Genomic DNA, 20,711 nt, shown 5'->3' on the forward strand with positions numbered 1-20,711 from the left:
AACCTCATACACAAAATACACATTTCTTACTTACATTCACTTCTCAATTTTTATTCTATTTCTCGCATGGTCTTCAAATACAGTTTTACAGGTCGTTTTTTTCTGCTACAGATACTGTTGATCTAAAAACAGATTAATGAAAGTGGCATTCCAATCTTAATGAAAATTCATAACCATGAAAGATATGTCAACATATCACTTTACAATCCTAGAATGATGGTATTGGCCTGACATTCCATAGGCTTATACAATTAACTTCTATAATAATAACAAAGTCATAGGAAGAGAAAATGTGGCAACTCCTTAAAAGCCAAGAAATAAGGCCACAAGCATCCTATGCTGTAATGTTACGCATCCAGATAAAATAAGTTGACTCTGGTATCCATGAAGAAACAAAACTCTCCCACCTGATAAACCAAGGTATCAGCTACTCAACATGCACTCAAAGCTGTATAAAAACTAGTGGCATTCAGCTCTGACTTACATGAAATCCCATAGCACAACCCCGTACCTCTCTCTAAAAATGAAATGAACTTGTTTCAACTTAAATACTTCGCTACCGCATGAAAAAATTGTTCACATTCTGCAAAGGAAAAAAAAAACATCCTGCATGTGACTGCACCAGAAGGCCAAACACAGCATCTCCTTACAGGTAGCAGACAACATTACTGCAGTCTTAATGCCATTCATTATAGGTTGCCTAACTTCTTCTATGTAGCTGGAGGATTGTAAAAGGAACTGAATTTCCTTTGCGCACCACTGAAAAAAACCCAGGAAAATTAAAAAGGAAGATAAAGACAGCTGATGGCAGCAGGTGAAAGAAGCAAGGTACTGCAAGGCGTATACCATTGGCCAATTACATATCTGGGACACTGGGACTTCGGTGAAATACCAATTTCATAAATGATGCAACTACCTCACTACCAGATCTCATACCATGCTGAATCCATCTCATAACCAAACACGTCAGTCCTGGGTAAAAACATTAAACGCTTGGAACATTTAAAAGTAGGTAACCATTTAAATAATGTGTAAAAATGTGCTTATTGTGGCATTTCTTATAGAAAAGTTATTTGATACAAATATGCAGGACTTGAAGACCCTGATTTAATCAAACTAGTATGAACAGGCTTTGAAACACGGTGTCTGTTCCAAGGACAAATCCCAGTTGTGGGCCAGCTCTCTCCCTCTCACCGTCTTTCATCCACAATCCCGTGCGAATGTTACCAAAGTTAATGGGTTCTGCAGACCACCCTGTGAATTGCTGTTTCAGTCACAGGAGAATGATGATAACCTCAAGCAGTGACAAACTGCCGTCTGAAGGAAGGATCATTTGGGATCTGCTCCCCTTACCCAAGATGGTCAGTTTCTAGCCCTGGATACGAGGCACAATAAGAAAGGTCTGAGGACAGATTCATTCTCCACTGTGGTTTTAGGTTATTCAAAAGTGCCATCTTGGACCTATACCATTTCACTTTTCAAAAGAAAAAGTTACAAAAACTGGTAAACAAAAAGTTAGTCAGCATACAGCTAAGTTTATATACACTGAAATTTACAAGTTTGTCATTAAGTGACTTCTGCCACAGACCACTGCACATTTGTCCCTAACAAAGCACAACGCTTGAACCAATGGTCATTAGAAGTGACAACGGGTCATTGCTTTATCAACAAGCATAAAGATAGTCAAAAATAGAACTGTAGCTACTTATCTTTAAATTTGCTGATTGACACAAGCAATCCCTCCCATTTCTGCAACTTCCAGTTGCACATCCTGCTCTATGACAGAGAAAAAAACTGCATCTTTATAGATACTTCTGCCAGAGACCACTTTTCCGTTGACACGTGAATGCAGAGAACTGTCATCAACCACAGCACCGATTGAGAGGGATTCCTCCGAGAAGCTATAGCCCATGCAAGATTCCTTGGCACTTCACACAGGACCAGGAGAGGACAAGGTTTCTCTTTGTTAAAACAGTGTTTTCAGCAGCATTATCCTCTTCCAACAAATTAGTCTGAATGTGTGATGGGTGATTTTCGCATAGCCCCTTCTACCAAGCTGGCTTATTGCTGGCTTTGTGCAGCTAGACCATATGAAGATCCCCACCACTACCTGCCCAGCTGTTAAGGGACTACAGTACTGGAACAGTTTGCTGTCAAGCACTTCACAGGCTTCTTCCAAGGATAACAACATCCTTTGGAAATCCTTCCATTTTAGCAATTTCAAAACAACCCAGCTTGCTGTAAAATTCCAGGATTCTTTTATCATCTGGTCTCACTTCACAAAAAGCCCCACGGGAGCCTGAAGAAGGAAGAGAGAAACAAACCACTGTAGGAGAAGAGTTATTGTAAAAAGCACAGACATCAAGTATTACTAGAGTTCCCACCTATTTTAACACATAAACCCAATGAAATCACTGATCCAATTCCATACAGACCATAGTGCCCAAGAGACCAGATTTACAGCAACATAGCTGACCATTCCCTAAAGGGACTGCACATTGCAGACGTCTTGTCAGTCTGAACAAACCCTCTGCGCACCTTTTATTTCACATAAAAGCATCCTGAAACTCTGATGTTGGCTCAGAAAATAGAGGCACTAGAAGAGGGCACCAAATTGTGCAAAGGAACTGTGAACCTCAGGTGCGCAGTAAGGCAGACAGCCAAGTACTTCCCCATATTGAAGGTTTTGGTAATTACCCACCAGTGCACATTGCCGCACATAAGAAAAAGCATCATTACCAATGCCAGCAGGGGAAATACAAACATTTGTGCGTTGTTCAAGATTTAAAAATGTGTGCTCTCATTGCCAAATTGCTCCCTCAGTTCTTTCTATTTTCTAATTTGCAGAATAATGGCTAAAGTGAAAAGCTACCTTTTACAGAAGACAGGAGCAGAAGTTAGCTATCCGAAAGCTTTTATAATTATTTACCTAAATCTAGAGTGCCAACCATGGCAGGAGTCTAATATCTCAGGCTGACATGCAAATGTGGTAATGTTAATATAACCATCCCAAGTTTGCCTTGCATCCTAGAACCATCACGTAATTAGGAAACAAGGAATTTTGAGTGCAAGAAGCTTACCATTAGCCTTTAGAGAAGAAAGCAGGCAGGCCATCATACTTTTGGCCACACTTGGATCTGTCACTTTTTTGTGGATATCGATCTTTATCAATGATGGGAAGTTGGCAAGAAATGATTCTGGCAATACTTCTTGCTCTTCATGGAAGCTTAGCATTATTTTCTGAAAAGAATATGCGAAGCAGACATGTAATCACCATCCAGCTTTTCATTTTCATTCTTCTTTATTAAGGTAGGCTGCTTCTCTCACAGATTATACCTCCAAATCAGCATGCTTTTCAATCACACCTCTGATAGCCACTTTGTTCCTTACCTGCTGAATTGCGCTCTGTACTCCAGATAAAAAGGCAGGCTACAGAAGCTTCTCAGACTGTCAAAGGAGGAATGCAAGACTCCTTGCATGGCTTCTCAACGACCCACACTTTAAGTGAGAAAAACCATAAGCCAACCCATAACAGTTTGCGCGTGGGTATTCCTTTTCTTTGCATTTTACATGACCAGTTGTGGCTCTAAGTGTCCTAACCTTCCACATGTATTCTTTGGTTCACAGCAGCCTGGAAACATCTCTCATGTTCATGCAATTATCTTAGACTACTTGCCCCAAAGGCAAATTTGTCTCTAGCTTGAAAATAAGCCTTGTTGACCACTAAAGGATGTTGTTGATCACTAAAGACTATCACAATCACCCAGGAAGGTCTTTGGGAATGTGACATCAGACATTAACTTCATGCAACTCATGGGAATGGAAAAATCAAGTGAGGTAATGCAGAAATAGACAAAGCCAAATCTGAAATATACTCAAGTGATTCCCCCTGCTGGTTACTGAATTTTAAATCCTTTAGGGAGCACTGGCTCAGGTAAACAAGCCATCTAGCTTCATTTCTTGTATAACTATCATAACAACCCAAACTAGGACTTCATCACACAAGGAACCATCACATTAGCAACCCCCACTTTTTTTTTTCCCCAGGTCAAGTTTAAATGCAATCCCCTCAAATCTATAAACTGCCATCTCCCAAACTCTTGCAGGGAGAGTCTCTGTTCAAAGTTACTACTTTAAACTTGTTAAGCTACTTCAGGTTCAGAACCATGCCTGCTCCTCTGGGCTTTTCTTTATCACAACTGTAACAGGCACAATCCCATAAAAAGCATTCAAAGCTAGCCACGCTGGCTTCAAGCACCAAGGCAAAAGTCGTAAGTGTTTCTTCCAAGCACAGAAGTGCTACAAGAGGTAAAACAGGTTATCAAGGAGTAGGGTGCAGGAGCATTAGCTTTGCTTCAAAATCTGAATTTACATATACAGTTGAAAGCACAGCACTGTGCAAATGGAGAAGAATCAAGTCATAAAACCTACAGACTGCAGAATTAGCTCCGCTTTGATAGTAATACAGTAGAGCTATTAAGATACCTTCTAGTCACAGCTACCCCAGAACACTGATATTTGCTGCAAGGCTGGTGTGGGGTTTTTTGTTTGTTTGTTTTAAACGTACTTCACTTTTCCCCCACCAAACATGCCCTTAAGTAGTGGCCATTTTCACAATAGGGTGACAAACATTTTGCTCAATTTCCAGGAAGCTTTGCTTCGCTTGTGGGAAGGCCCGTGCTCTCAGAGCCACGACCTCCTTTAAGATTTTGTCTAAGTCTTAGTCAAATAAAGCAAGGGCACACTGCCATATATGCCATTTTTGCCCCGCCCTTACCAGCTGGGGATTCCCTTAGGAGGCCCACCAGTCTGACACCAGCCTTTGTATTCAGACAACTTGTTGGAGAATACTTTCTGGAAAGTATTCTTTCCCTCTTGAAAGGGGAAGAAAAAGGCTAAGAAGTGGTGTTTCTGGGCCTGCCTCTACTACAGCTTTGTCGACACTTCCTTCCACATGCAGGTGCAGATCATCACCTCTTAGTATTAAACACATTTCTTTCCTTGACAAGAATGCATCAGCTAGAATTTTTCACTATTTCTGACAATTCAGTGACACTGTTTTGCTAATTTATTTCAAGAACAATTAAAGATACTGATTTTTAGCACTTGTTAAAGGTGAGATGTCATTTTGCACCATGTACAGCTGTCACACTGCACAAATAGCTTATAGATTTTAACATCAAAAGCAAGTGCTCTAATTTGTTTTCCATACTTAAGCTGATGTGACTATCAGGGGTTAGCCTTACCTGCAGCATGGCGAAACTAATACCTCATTTTGCAGGAGAACAGAGCAGAAGCAATCCTTTATTTTCAAAATGTAATTTTCTCTAGATTAAGGTGGCTTACATTTACTGCACTGATTACTACTAAAGTACACCTCATGGGTGTATTACAACATACAGCTGTATCTGACTGGCAGTGAATAATTTTACTGTCACCTTCTAAGATGTCAGATACTGTGCTCATCAAAGACTTCAGAAAGGTACGAAAATTGAATTACATGGAAGCTCAAAATGCAAAAGAAAAACAAAGACCTGCTTTGGAAAGAAAGAGTTCAGCATACAGTTCTGATCTTGTGGGTTATACCAACCTCTGCCTCAGACAGCTCCTTGTCACTATTTGGTTTAGTATATTTTTCTTGCATGAAAGGGATCCAAGACATTTTGCATTTTTTAATGAAAGGAGTCACATCAACTGTTCCCAAAGCATAGCCACATATGCCATCCTCATCTTCTAAGACGAAGCAGTAATCCAGGCTGAGGGTGAGCAGACCTCCTACTAACCTGCAGAAAGAAGTGTCCAAATTCAGTCAAAAAAAGGTCACTTTGAACAAGTATGCTCTTCAGGTACTCTGGAGGAGACTCCAGGGTCAACCAAAGAAGCGACAGAGTCCTCCAGTCACAGAATTCGTGCCTACAAAGCATTAACAGACTGATCAGCTGTCAAAACTCAGCTGTGAGCAACATCTGCACCCCAGGATCCCACAATTTAATTCCATATTCCTGCTCTTCTGACTCACCAGACACACAAACTTCCTTCACTTTTTGCCCTCAGTTTCTCTGCTGCCATTACCTCCTTGCTCTTCCATCTTCTCTTTTGGGTATTTTTTGACACCAGTTACACTTCCTTTCTTAACTACCTTCCTGTCATTCACAGAGCAGCCTCTTCACAACATTCTCTCTAAATTAAACACTCGAGACATAAAAAAAAATACTCAAAGTAGCTCATTTTACAGCTCAGATTTAATGCCTTTTTTTTAACTTCACCTCTCTTGTCACTGCTTTTTCTTTTTAAAAGTTGATACAGGTCATCTATAACATGTATTTCAGAAAAAATTCAAGGCAGTCGGCTGAGAGATTGGTCCTCAAAAAAAATTTCAATTATCTGAAGAACTACACTAAGTTGGAAAAAAATACCAGACGGTAACTACAGACTATGGACACTCTCATGATAGAATTTCACAAAATCTGAAATAATAGGATACTATGATGCACAGGTTTCAGCTAAGTCTTTTTTCTAACAGCTCACAACAGGTGACCAGAGCATCAACTAGACATAACTGTCAATGGCACCTCCAAGAAACCAAAACCCCAATTTCCTGAGGCCTGCAGAGAGCAGATTTTTTTTTTTTTTTTTAATCCAATGCTCTTTGCATTCTTCCCACACACACACTTTTAAAAATTCAAATTAAATACAGTGTCAGGACTTCATCCTTCAGAACCACCTCTGTAGGTCATTCACTCCTAATACATACTTGTCTCCAATTAAATCTGGTAAACTATGGAAGGGTTGATCAGCTCCATCAGCATACATTTCCCTGCAGATCTTATATACAGATGCCTAAGAGGAGAGAAGAGATGATTTGAAGTCATCAGTCGCATTCAAAAGCTAACAACTTTGTTCTAGAGAGACTTCATTAACAGCTCCACTGTAAACTAGTACTGACAGGCATTTAATTTACACAGAATAAGAGTACCTAACTACGAGAAAGGATCTATCTCCCCCCCTCCCCAAAAGTAACTCAAAGTTGCCCATCAAAAACATTGTGGTTAAGTTGAATGGCTGGGAAGAAAAGGCTGGAGGTCAACCTCCTGCACGTTTTAACAGCACCAGATCAATCCTGAGAGTGAGTTACCAAACGCTCAGTGAAGATCAACACCCTTGCTAGGAAGTCCCTTTCCAAACCTCCAATGTTCAAGCGCAACAATTTAACCACTGTGAAGAACAGACACACCCCGACTACCTGCATGTTACAAGGCTTTCAGCTGAATCTCTTTAAAGAGTAAACTTGTATCAGTCACACTTTAAATAAGACACTTTACACTTTTCAACAAAAAGGCTTTGCATTTGACATGTCCCCGGCCTCCTCTCATAAAAAGGGAACTCCTCCTCAGAAGAAATATTCTTTATGACTGCATGTTTAGCTGCATCACCAATTGTTTAGGTGGCTTCAAAATATCAAGTCCATTGCCTACAAAGGAACAAACCAGCTTAGGTACAGTCCTGCACTAAGGTATGGAAAAGGCTGCTTTGCTGCTCGCGAGAACAGCACTGGACAGAGCTAGCCTACAAGTAGCAGGTAAAGGACATGTCTTCATGTACTAGCCCTGTCTGTCTGACTGGCTTCAAAGTCAGGATTCATTTGAACTGCTATAAACTCAACCTAGAAACTTATGTTTCAAAGGAAACATGTTTCACCTCAATGTAGCCACAAATGCAGAAGTTCAAGCTACACTAATCCTTACATTGTTTAAACTGCATCCATAAAGTGTTAACTAATTGTTGAAACTGCAGTTTCAAGTATTCTTCTTGCTAAGCTAATAGGAATGAAACTACACTACAGATCTGTTCAGTGGAAAAAAATGGGGAAAAAAGCTCTAATCAATAACAATTAATACAAAATTCCTGGTTTCAAAGCATCAAACACTCCAAAGCAGATTTGACGACAATTCTTTCAAAATCAGACCAAAAAGTTTACAACTCTAACTGAAATGATAAGAATGGCTAAAGTATCATCATATTTTGCAACTACATTTTGAGACGCAGTATCAACGTTCTGCCTGTATAGCTCTGAGAATACCAGCAGTTATCACAATAATTACTGAGTGAACAGGTATACACACCCGCCCCTAAGGCTAATCCATTGCACGTGTCACCACTGCAAGAATTCCACTACCTGGCGTGAACAACTTTAACTTGACTTTCCGAAATAGGGAAGGCACTCAGATTCAAAAAGGTGGTGGGGTGGGAGACTGGGAATCAAGATGCGGGTATACCCATACTGTTGCACAGCACGTTGCTGAACCATAGGCAAGTAACTCAGCCTCAGTTTTCCTGTGAGATTGGTTTGTGCCTTGTGCAAGATATTGGGACATGTCTCATTAGGGGATGAAGGGACTCAGCAGTAACTAGTGCTGCCACAAAAGGAAACGCATCGTTAACAACAACAGTGACAAGTGTCAAAAGCAGTTACCTCATCTTTAGGAAAGTAGGGTCGTATGGTGTACACTTTGGAAGTGGGTGTTAATGGAGGTGGTTGAAAAAAGAGGTCATTTGCCCCATCAATAGGCAGCAAACGCTGTGAAAACAAAATACTTAATATGACTGTATGAACAACAAAACCCATCACTCTTGGGTGTGCACTGCAGACTCCCAAATTAACATTTGCTACTTGCAGGCACCCCAGAAGAAGGTGGGGTTGGTATGCTTTACAAATGCAAAGACCTCATTTGAATAGAAAATATCCAATTGGTGTTTTAAAATATGCAATTGAAACAGCACATTAAGAGTCTGTTAATCTTATCTGCTTTAAAATACTTTTTACCAATCATATCTACACTGTCTCTGTATAAGAACATAGAATGTCAGGAGGAAAGGTTTGGTCTGAAGAGGGTTAACTGGCCAGAGGAGACGCTTTATCCCAAAAGCAATGCGCTGATTCAATTTGCTGCGCGCAGAGCACCTGTGAGGGGGGAAAAGTATAGCGCCTGAAAAATCCATGAACAAATTTGAACATGGTATAAACAGTGATTTAAGAATATTTGCCAATTGAAATCTTTGCAACAAAGCACATTACAGCTTTATTTAGAGAGGAACCAAAATTTGGATGACTACCCCTTTTGCTCATGGAATTCCCGTCGGCAGACAAGCATGCGCGCATTGTGCAATTGCGGGCGCAGATAAAAATGCTGTGCGACCTGCAAAGAAACAATGTGAAATGTACAACTAAAGCCGCTGCGCTTCGCATGCGCGTGGGACAGGCAGCATCTCCTTGAGAAATTACTGTAGAAACGGGAGGAAAATTATTTTAAACCAAGCTGTAAGGCTAATGGGCTTTGGACCAGAAAGCCTTCGGCAGACCAATCCTTCCAGACCTCTGATGTGCAACAAAAGGTTTCTCATAAAACAAAGAAAATGTCATTCAGTTGTGAAGTCATATTGATACCTGGAACTCTCCTGCTAGACCACCTCTAAAGGCCCAGGGTTCTTGGTCTCCACTTAAGAACTGTGCTGAAGATTGACTACGACACCCTGTTGAGATCAGATCCAAGCGGAGAATGTTACGAGAAGGGGGATTTCCTGGGTGTCTAACATGTCCAAAAAGCTAACACACACTTGTGGAAAAAGCTCTCTAACTGAGCTATAATCCAGGGCTTGGGGGGAGGCTGTAATAATGTATGATTTATAAAGATTTTGTGCTTGCACACTAATTGCAGTATTCCAAGTTTTTGATTACCTATAACAGACTAGTCCAAGAACAGGTGAGGTGATTCAGCTAACACACCACATTTCAGACCAGAAGGCACAAGAATGGTGCCATGTACAATTACGTAAGCTTCCCAGACATTTTGTATAGGGTTTTTTGTTTATTTGTGGTAGAAACATCCATTTCATCTATGAAAAGAAGACATCTTGGAAGCTACATGGCTCAATAGCTATTATTGTAAATTTTAGATCAAACAAATGCCATTATCACAGCCCCTTGAAAAAAAAAAAGGACCTTTCTGAAGTCACATTTTAGTAATGATTGTTTCTAATCTTGTCAGAAAATTAGGACTGGCAATAGATGCAAACAGTCTGGAACAGTTCAGGCAGCCAGGACAGTTGTATGAAACAGTATTCTCGCAAGAGACTACACAGATTTACATAATCCAGGCCATACCTTCACAATGCTGCCGGCATGTTAAAAACCTAAGTAGTGTTAACTGGGATTAACTCACAATTTAACAGTACACCCTGTTGCCCTCAGATAATACTAGCTTTGCTTTTCAGCATCTTGATTTTTATCTCCTCAAGCATATCAGATGCACCAGGGTCCCTGCTGACCAACCAGCCACAGCAGGCCCACTGAAGTGCTCAGCTTTAGTTTACTTGCTTGCTTTAGAAAAGAAACTTCCGTTAGCCGTTTGACTTTTAATACTGTTCTGCCAGCAGGGCAGCACAGCCTTCAACAACTTACACAACGTAAATGACAACTCTGGAGAGGAAAAAAAAAAAAAGCATGGTATCTGGACTGGAGATTTCAATCACCCGCCTAGTTTTCTGACAAGATGAGCAGCGCAAATACTCTTTTCCTTTTGTGGACAGCAATCTACCTCCTGTTCAAGTAACAGTCTCAGATCAGTACAGACAAGTATGTTGTGCTAGTCAGAGAGTCCCAAAGTGTGCCAAGTTTGACATTTATTAGAGTTTAGGAATATATGTTAAATACAAGCTACCCTAAAGTATGGTAAATTTCAGAAACGATCCAAGCATCAGAATTTGAATTTGGTTTTCTCCCACATTTTAGAATTCTCACATAAAAAGATACCCTTCACAAGGAGGTTTAGTCAATAACTTGGAAGACAGTAGCTGTCTGTCCTTTGAGACTACAACTTAACTAGCACTTCCAATTATTACAGTAAAGAGCTGCGTGAATGAAGAGCTGTATAAATGAAAAACATAGTTAATGCCTTAGTCGCTGCGCAAATGTGACTTCAGTTCATGCCTATTGCACGTCTAATCTATCTGAGCTGCCTCACAGACAAAACCTTTCCATTTTAATTAATTAATGACGACGCGCTGTGAACATCTGGCGCTGTCCATCCAATAGCAGTAGAAACTTGTGCTGAGGATTCTCCCATCTGTACACAATGGGGAAGAAGACAATAGAAGTCATTAGTAATCCATAGTACTGTACAGCCACACTAATTTAAGGGACTGAATGCTAGCTGGACTTGGGAGGAGAGGTGAAGAAAGTGAACATTCAGTGGACCATTGAGCACACCATTGTGAAAACTAATTTGTTTGGATTTGTAACATACTTAGCTTTATATAATGATGTATTTTTATATAATGATGTATTTTATCAAAGACCTTTGCTCTATATGTATTTATACTAGTAATAAAATGCAATCTGAAGACAAAAGCATCCTCTCTCACAGAAGCACTATTAGCATAAGAGTATTAAACTGTCAAAAACTCTTAAAATTAATTTTTCAACTATCTAATACCAGTTTGAGTACTGGAACAGAACAGTGCCAGTTAACAGAGCTAGTATTTACAGAGTTGGCTTCTGATGTGAACTATTCCAAATATTTGATGTATTTAAAGACTTGAACACAACTTTACAGGGACATTGAAAACTGAAGACAATTTCAGCTGAAATCAGTAGATAGTTTGATAATTCTGAAATGCAGTCTTAAGTTGGGCCCTCAATGTTTAGAGACTGCAAGAATCACTGTTCTCTTTATAGAGCTTTGGCCTGGAGTTTTAAACAGATTAAGTTATCAAAAAGAGAGCATTCTTTCTAGCTAAAGGTCAACATACAGCAAGAATAGTGAAGTTGGGGGAGTTGTGTCACACTGGTCTTAAAAATGCACGAACTAAAGCTTTTAAACAGCATTAGGCAGAGACGTTAATATACTACAATGCTGCCAAGTTTTCCTCCCAAGCTAGTTTTCTCCTGCATACTTTGCAGAAGGCAGTCTTAAAAGCTCTTCTTCTTTATCAACCACACATACAGGGATCAAATATTTAATAATCATAAAACACAGAAAGTTGTTGAATTTGGACTGACTTGGTAACTTAACAGGTCTTCTCTGTCCCTGCTTAAACCTGCCAGTATTTAAGAGTATCATTTAAAGACAATCCAAACACTAGGACTAGACCAAGGTTGTGTAATGGTTAACCACTGTGAGGTTTGTGACAGCTACAAAAAGTGTGACATGAGACCATCAGCTTTGCTGCCTGCTGTGTATGTCAAGCAAATCCACAGCATATTCCTTAGAGTTGGATTGAAACCTGAAAGTGAAATGAGGTCACTAGAATTACCCAGGCCATGCTGGTGCTATCTGCCAACTTAGGATCCCCCAAAAATCTTTCAGGGAAGAAAAAAAAAAAAAAAACACCAACAAAAAACAACAACAAAAAAACAAAAAGCCACACATTAAAAAAAAAAAAAGAAAAAAAATCTGTTTCAAGATCAGTTTAAGTCTCAGACTGAATCTGTCTAGAGAGCTCCACAGTTTCCACCCATTACCAAAAAATAAAATTAAAAAAAAAAAAAAAAATCAACAATTTGGAAAGTGTTTAAAGGAAGTTATTTTGCACCAGAATAGCCTTACGCTAAAGCTCGCATGCGCACAGGGCTGGGAGGATCGGCTTCCTCTTGGCCAGGCCCACTGAAAGGTCGCTTCTGCAATTGTTCTGTTGAAGACAGCAATAATGTTATCAAGACAGAGCAAGCAGCAGATGGCTGATGTGGTCACATTTCGTAGTGTCATTTCCAATCATACACCAGGGTATCCAAGGAGTTACATGGCATAGTCCAGTGTGCATTCAGTCAAGAGTAAGTTAAAGTCTACACTTACGTGTCAGCTGAGATTCAAGTTTCATTAGCCCAAGAAGAAAATCAAGGTCTCCAATCTTAAGCATCCAGCAGACTTCACTTATAATACCAAAGCAAATTCACAGCAAGCATTGCTTCAAATAGTGAGACAGGAAAACCTTTAAAACAGGGTCAAACCAGACCCCATGTCCAAGAAAACACATTTGTCTAATACTTTGTTTTCCCCGTGGGCTAATTAAAAACAAAAAAAAAACCCACTATCTGGGATTATAATGGCTCCCAATGCACCTACCTAACCACTGCACAAAAGATTTCACCATTGACATAATACTCTTGATATCCCAGACGTAGGAGTACATGTCATAAAGGATTGTCCTGTTGGCACAATTGGAGAGGCGAGTGAACATCCCCATCACCAAGCTGCACATCTCTTCAAACTTGGCTGCCCGGTTACGCCATTCTTCTATCTATGAACGGAGGCAAAAGATCCACAAGATCAAATACAGCCTTCTAGGGAGGAGAGGTACTCTAAATATGGAGGAAGACTATACAATTCATTACTTCATTTTACCAGCACGGACTACCGGACCACACGTGACTCATGGGTATTTTCTATGGCTGTTAGAAGTAAGGCCAGTATGGGGTTCACTGGTCAAATACAGACACCAGACTGCCTTCATAGCTATGCGGCATACGGGGCTTAAAGCAGTAGATTCCACTGGAGAAGTGAAAGTTACTGTGACCTGTGGTTAGTTATACACTACCCTTCAGATTCTAGGAAGTGGAACACCAGTCTCTATTACAGACAACAGATAACATTGCTCAGGATTTTGATTTAAAAGGAGAGAAACAAGATTCACACTCACTTTTTCAGCATCCTTTCCTTTGCAATTAACACTGACAACACTGCTATTTGCTCTGAGCCACTGGAATTCTCTCAGCATCTGTGCACCTTTGGGCCCATGTTCATAAGGAAGGTAAAACAAGTCAGCGAGAAGCTGCAAGTCTTCTAAAGTCACTGGTTCTACTGTGTAGAGAGGCTTTTCATTTGGCCCGGGCACAAACTGTTCTTTGTTAATTTGCTCATCAGTCTGCATAGGGGCAATGTCACTACCAGAGTCTTCCTGCATAGACATCTCTGGGGACTTCGATTCAGCTATGCTCTCCTTATCGGTATCCATTGGCTTCAACTCCTCTGCCATCTTGGCTTCAGCAATATCTGTCAGTATCTGATTACCATTCTTGTCTGCGTCATCTTGTTTTTCCACCACCATGTCCATTGGTTCCTCATCAGATTGCTTCTTCTCTTCCTCCTTTACCAAGGCTGGTGACTCGCTGCTCAGCGCTGCCCCCTGACTCATGATGGGCTCTTGGTAAACTGTGGTAACCACAGTTGCTGCATTTAAAGAGGATGGGGCCACCAGAGGCCCTACATCCCCTACAGTAGTTTTAGCACCACTGTGGGCCACTTGCCTACCTGGGAATAAAAAGAAACAAGTTTAGAGTTTTCAATATCTGCCAACTAACATTCAAATCAGCAACTTCTGCAAATCATGGATGATTATGTTGTCACAGCATCCGATGAGCGCAGCTTTCTTTTGGTACTTTGCCTGTTCACTTCTGTTATTGTAATTCTAACTACTGACTGGTTTTTGCAAGTTAGCCCTCCACATAACTGTTAAGCAAAAATAGGATGGGTTAGGAAAATTAGTTAATATTTATGTACTGCCAGCAGCGTTTCTGACTCTGCCATCAGAATAAAAAGCCCTCACAGTTAACTTTTTTCCTCTGCATCAACTGACTTGTTAAAGTTGTTTTAATTGGATATAGAGCATGCAAGGGATTGATGCTTAAATATTTCAATTGCAAAAATGTCTTTAACCTAGGGAAGATGGATATCCAAAACCTGACTGAACACGGTCTTGGGCAATCTGCTCTAAACTCACCCTGCTTAAGCAAGGTGGTTAGACTAGGAGATCTCAAGAGGTCCCTTCCAACCTAAACTATTTTGTGAAAATGGAGGAAGATGACACTTTAATTACTACTCCTTACCCAATGTTTCTGCTGCAGCTGAGTTTTGAGAAAGATCCAAAACCCTACTGCAATTCAAAAGGATAACTCCTCCAACTCTGCGCTGGTGCAGAAGAGGTTCTTCCATTCCACCACCAGTTATCAGAGAACGGCACTCTGACCACCTCAAACCCACATTTGAGAAAAACAGATTTTTACCTCAGATCCCAAGCTCCCATTGCTACAAGAAAGGTGTACAATGCTGGAAGGAACCCAGCTGGTTTCTGTACACAGAAACTCAGAAGCCATCTTAAAACAACTGGAAGAACACGGACTCTTCTGGGGCAGAACTAATGTTTACAATAATCTAACGGCCATTTCAAAAAACCCTATTCTTCCTATTCTCTCAGGTCCCATGGAAGCCTAGCAACAACTGCGACTAGCAAGATCCAGACTCTTTCCTGTCTTGTATCATAAGCACCAAAGGATCATACATCAAGGTCACTTCTGCTGATCAGTCGGGGCACAACAGGCACACTGCAGAATGCCAAGCATTCTTCTTTCTTTTGGTTTCCCCAATTAGTAAGGCAGAAAATACTTCCAACTAAAAAGTATACAAATTGCCAGGATCTGTAAAACAGTTTTAATCTAAATGCAAGTACTGAACATTTAACCCCATTTTTCTACCAACCCCAGAACAATACCAAATCAGACTCACTGCTGTATTGCTGAGGTACCCCAAATTCCTGCAACCATTCCGTTAAGGCCAGCTTCAGGGCCATTTGTGGGCTGTAGAGAACATCTGTTTCAATGTCTTCATCGCTCCCCTCATTTTCCAATTTAATCTGGATAGAAACTGTACTATCTTCAGTATCAGCTACAGAGACAAGTTTTAAAAAGTTATCATGCAAGTTTCAATTTAAATAAAAAAAAAATTCATGTTAAACAAGGCATTCAAGAACTCTCCAACAGCCTTACTTCACAAAGAAGGGCAAAGCATTACAGCCTAATTAGACAGAAAACTATGGTCACCATCAATGTCAACACAGAACCAGTATGCAGAAACTAGATATTCTGGCATTCAGAGTTTCTCTTTTGATCTGAACCTCTTCTATTCCAATGAAATCAAATCCATGGACACTTATGTCACATTTGGGCATTAAAATTGCTTGCTGAGAGTGTTTTTCATACAACCACAGATACCTCTCAAAACTAAGAAATTCTCTGATAGCATGCGCTACAGATACTTCCCAGGAAGTCAATAAAACAATCTAGATGCTCGTTATCTTTCAAGCAACTGCCATTTACTTATGGGATAGAAAATGCTAGGTGATCTTAAAAGAAAAAGTTGGTAAGGAAAGGCTAGAATAAAAAAAAAAAAAAAAAAAATCAGTATGACTTGTATGGTTAAGCATAGATCGCAGCACAGTTACACATACTTACTCATCACCACATCTTTTCTCACTCCATTCATGTTAGACTTGTACCAGGTTGCAAGCGTGTGAATAGCAACATAATTGGCTTCAAATTCGCAGTTTGGATTGGTCAGAACTCCCTTTAGTCGAGGGATGAGCTCAGTTGACCGACCTTTGTAAGGCCCAAGAAAAAGCCTCTTTTGATCATAATCATTAGCATGAATGTTATCCCAGATAACTGGTGCTCTCCTGATGATCTTAGAAACTTCTTCAATGGACTCTACTGGAATGTCTTTAGATACAACTTTCGGACCTAAGAGGGAAACAGGATAATCAGAGGGCTTTGCATATACTTGAAGATTCAACCCCAAGTAGTTGGACGGTTTATTTTACTACATAGTTATGAGAAATCATTTTTAACACCAACAGTGAATTAAAAAAAGAAAAACAAACCAAAACCAACACAACACCAAAAAAACACAAAACAATTTTTACCTGTCCATAACACCTCAATGCCAGGGAGCAGCTTTTCTCCTACAGTCCGTAAATACGGTGACTGGGCAACATTTGGATAACAAAAAGTTCCACAGTACTCTGTACAGGAAAAGAGAATGTCACTGGTAGTAGAAGGATGCACACATGACAACATACTCAACTGTCCCACGAACACATTGAGAGAATATTACCATTTGAGAAGAGAAACATCTATAAAATTAATAAAGAAAGCCCAAAAGTCTAAAGTATAAATAAAAAGGACATTATGAATGATACTTAGCATAAAGATCAGAGAGGAAAGGTAGAGAATTTATTTAAAATTGCTCAAATGTCAAAATTAGGAAAAAACTAATAAAGTCCATAAAAAGAAGGGCAGGTTACAGCAGACAATATGCAAGAGAACTAGAAACCCTACGACTGATTATGAACTGCAAATACCTAAAAATTTAACACCAGAACACGTCTCTTCAAAGTTAAAGAGAAGGTCTGCAACAGAACCAAACTACTACAGTGTAAGGGTATAAACAAATTAACAACGATGATAACATTGCTACTGAACTGAATTTTCCTTGCAACAATCCACACCACTGAACACTGTGATTCTCTCTCCTTTAAAATATTCTTACAGGTATTAAAGGAAGTCCGCAATTTAAAAAAGCAATGACTGGACCTGAGTGCAAGTCGTCTTATTTTTTTCATAAATAAAGCAACTCAGTGACTAGTAGAAGTGGGTAATCTTATTAAAAACAGGTACCAATGACAGAAGTGAGCACAGACTGTGCTGTACCTCTTTAAGAAAATTCTAAGAAACTAACAGCTAGCCAGATCAAGAAGCAAAAAGATTTTGGTACAAGTCAAACAGAAGTCTTCCTTTAACCTAATTTTCAGTTCAAGCTTCTTGAACCATTCTATCAAGCTGTCTTCTTTGCTTGGCATTAAGCCTTTCAGAGATGTGTAGATTTGGAAAAACCTCTGCATATATTTGAATTACTTGAACCTTTCTTTGTAAGTCAATTTCTTCAAACAACCCCAAAATACTCCTCAAAGCAGTGATCAAATATTAAACCAGCATTTCGACCAGTAAGATAACAGACCCCCTCCTTTAAGGCTGAACTAAACGATACATCTTATTTTACCTGTAGGACAGAAAAGGAATGTGTCTGGTTCTCCTAGATATTGATAAATTTCATTCGTGATTGAGACTTGAGCATGAGCAAAGGAACTGAAAACTTCTTTGTCTGCTGCACACATGTTGTGATCGATATCATCAAACAGCAGTGCAAAAGATCTGCAGCCAAACTGGGAAACCTAATACAAGAGACAAGACCAATAGGTTTAATTTTTTAAATTATGTTTATTTCTTTTTTAAAATCAAACTGTAGAATTTTTGAAAGGAAAAGCTACAGGAATGGGGGAGAGAAGGTAGGCGAGGCAAGACACAATGAATGCCTATCTTCTGACCCACTGCTCTGCTCTTCTCAAAGATCAGACCTCTAAAGACCTGCAATCTCTTCCAGTTTTAACAATCCAAAGCTGATCTCACTGGACAGACTGCTGGAAAAAAGCTAACTCTGTAATAGCTTTTGGACAAAAGAGAGAAGTCAATTATGAGAACAAAGGAGATGTGTATGTCAGGTCTGCCTCCAAAGGCATTTACTGTGGATAAGAGTTCTTGCTTTAGAAACGCATCTTGGCTTCAAGGCCCTAAAATACTCAGAAGACAAGCTCCCAAGAATAGCCTTCAGAATCCAATACAAGATGAGACTTTTTTTTTTTTAAATCTAGATGATCATTGGCCACTTCTGCCATGCAACCTGAACACATCGATTGGAATTGTTCGGAGGGATCCAAACTAACACTAGTGCTGAAAACGTTAAAGAAGCTAGTGAAAAGCTGCAAGACTGAGCAGAGTACCGAAGTTTTCATATTAAGCAGCACTGCAACTGTGGTACATTTGTGTCACACTCACCTGGTCCAGTTTGCGTTTCAATGTGGATACCTCTTTAGGATTGGAGAAAGTGATGTCAAGTCCAGGCGAGATTGCATAGATGAACTCTATTTCATGTTCTCGTGCAGCTGATATTAGAGTCATTAGCTGCTCTGGAAATCAAATTCAAATATTTCAGAAGGATTCAACAATTAAAAAAAAAAATCTCAGACATCATTGTAAGTAAATTATAAAATGCAGATGCCTCTGCTACCATAAAAAAAAAATTTGCTGGAATTTCTTAAAACTAACACGGCAAAGAGTACCAAATTATTTGGAAGAGTTCTCAGAAATTATGCCAAAAGGAATATAACAACCGTCCTTGTATTGTTATTTTCCATGTTAAACTTTTTAAAGATTTTTAAAAGTCTCTTTATCTCAATGTTGTGAGACAAATGTGGACTTAGTCTGTTTTTACAGTATGCACACCAACAGTTCTAGAATGACTACTCACTTTTTCCACTTTTGTCACACATACTAAGAGACAATTCAATGTAGTAATATCACCCTGCATGACACTGATTCACATACTATTCATATGACTGAAGCTCGGGGTACATGAAAAAGGGCTTTTTTAACACCACTGTGCAGAAGTAGTTGCTTTAAGAAACAAACTTCAAATTCAATCTTCCATACAATGAATAAAGATAATTATTTTTATAATATTTAATCATCTTTGTTGTTATTGGCAATTATCTTGCAGTATCCTTTAGATTATATTTCTGCAGTGATTCAAAGAAGCCTCCAAGAAGGATTACTTAATTTCAAGTAAGTATCGTTTTTCCCCTCACCCAAGGAAAATTATAATCCCCACAGGCTAATAAAACACTGTAGATCCCATAAATGCCAGAGGTGGATAAAAAGCCTCACACCAGCTTAAACAGGTCTTTTATGTTCTGACTAAATAGTCAGAAGCTGCTTTTCTGACTGGTACTCTTTTTATTGAGACAAGCACTTAATGAATCACATAAAAGGGCATGCTATTCGCTCATCAATCTTTTTTCTTTTCTGAAGCAAATAATTTCCACTTCAAAATACAGCACAGATGTTCAAGAGCCAGAGGAATAATTCTGAGCAACCTTTCCCTAGAAAAAAGTAAATCTCATGTGACAAAGCCTTAAAAGCACTTTTAGAAATCATCTGTAGAGTTATAGTTAAAAGAAGTAAATCCATACTTGTACCAAAGCTCCACTAAATACATCTGCAGGGTATTAAGAACAGGTCTCCACTCACCTTTTCAAATGACTACTGTGATTAAACACACACGAGCATATGTAGTAATGACCAACTCATTCAAAAGTCTATTTATAGAAAACACGGAAGGGAAATAAAGGCAATTACCCGCTTCCTCCACAGAGTACATTTCTCGCCAGAACATCCTGTGCTTGTAGTCATCCTTTGGAGCGTACAGGTATGTATTTAGTCCCCATTTCTGCAGTCTATAAACATAGGAAAAAAGCCTTCATTGGGAGAATAGTCTACAAATTCAGAAATTCTACATTTTACTTGGTCTAATTCTAATTCTTTTACTTGATCTGATTTATTTTTTCCTTCGTTGAACAATGTGTTATACTATTAAGTCACAATAACTTTACGCACAACTGATACTGGACAAACTCGGTTTAGGCAAGATGGAAAGGTAAATATGAGCACCCAAGAATATTGATATTAGGCAAAAAGCTGCTCTAAGTTAGAACAATAATTCTTTTCAGGCTTAAGTGGAAGATTATGATTCTATTGTGACGGAATGTGCTGCAGTAAGAGGAAACATGACTTGCCTTCTAAAAAGTTCTTTTCTCTGCTCCATAACCCAAGGTCTTCCATAAAATCCTATGGGAAACAAGTTTAAAGTTATCCAGTTAGATGTTAGATTATTCCTGCTTCATGAAACATTATATTACAATCCACCATTTTCTTCCTCTTCTCCTACATTCATCAAAAAGCTTCCCAAACCACAAAGGGCGGGGAGGGGGGG

The 20,711-nt window shown here is 39.4% G+C and overlaps 1 protein-coding gene across 1 annotated transcript; it reads right to left on the reverse strand.

Moving 5' to 3' along the window:
* Positions 1-1,339: 1,339 nt before the first annotated feature.
* On the reverse strand, positions 1,340-20,566 carry MGEA5 (meningioma expressed antigen 5 (hyaluronidase); the record flags this gene model as incomplete). Its single annotated transcript, XM_009580969.1, has 15 exons — positions 1,340-2,299; positions 3,081-3,240; positions 5,591-5,783; positions 6,755-6,840; positions 8,474-8,578; positions 9,446-9,531; positions 13,122-13,296; positions 13,696-14,306; positions 15,558-15,716; positions 16,283-16,567; positions 16,750-16,848; positions 17,886-18,057; positions 18,719-18,849; positions 20,078-20,175; positions 20,515-20,566. Coding segments are annotated over 15 exons (2,549 nt in total), but the record flags the coding sequence as incomplete, so codon positions are not given.
* Positions 20,567-20,711: the final 145 nt, after the last annotated feature.

This window comes from Fulmarus glacialis, unplaced genomic scaffold (genome assembly GCF_000690835.1).
Source record: "Fulmarus glacialis isolate BGI_N327 unplaced genomic scaffold, ASM69083v1 scaffold3867, whole genome shotgun sequence".
NCBI lineage: Eukaryota > Metazoa > Chordata > Aves > Procellariiformes > Procellariidae > Fulmarus > Fulmarus glacialis.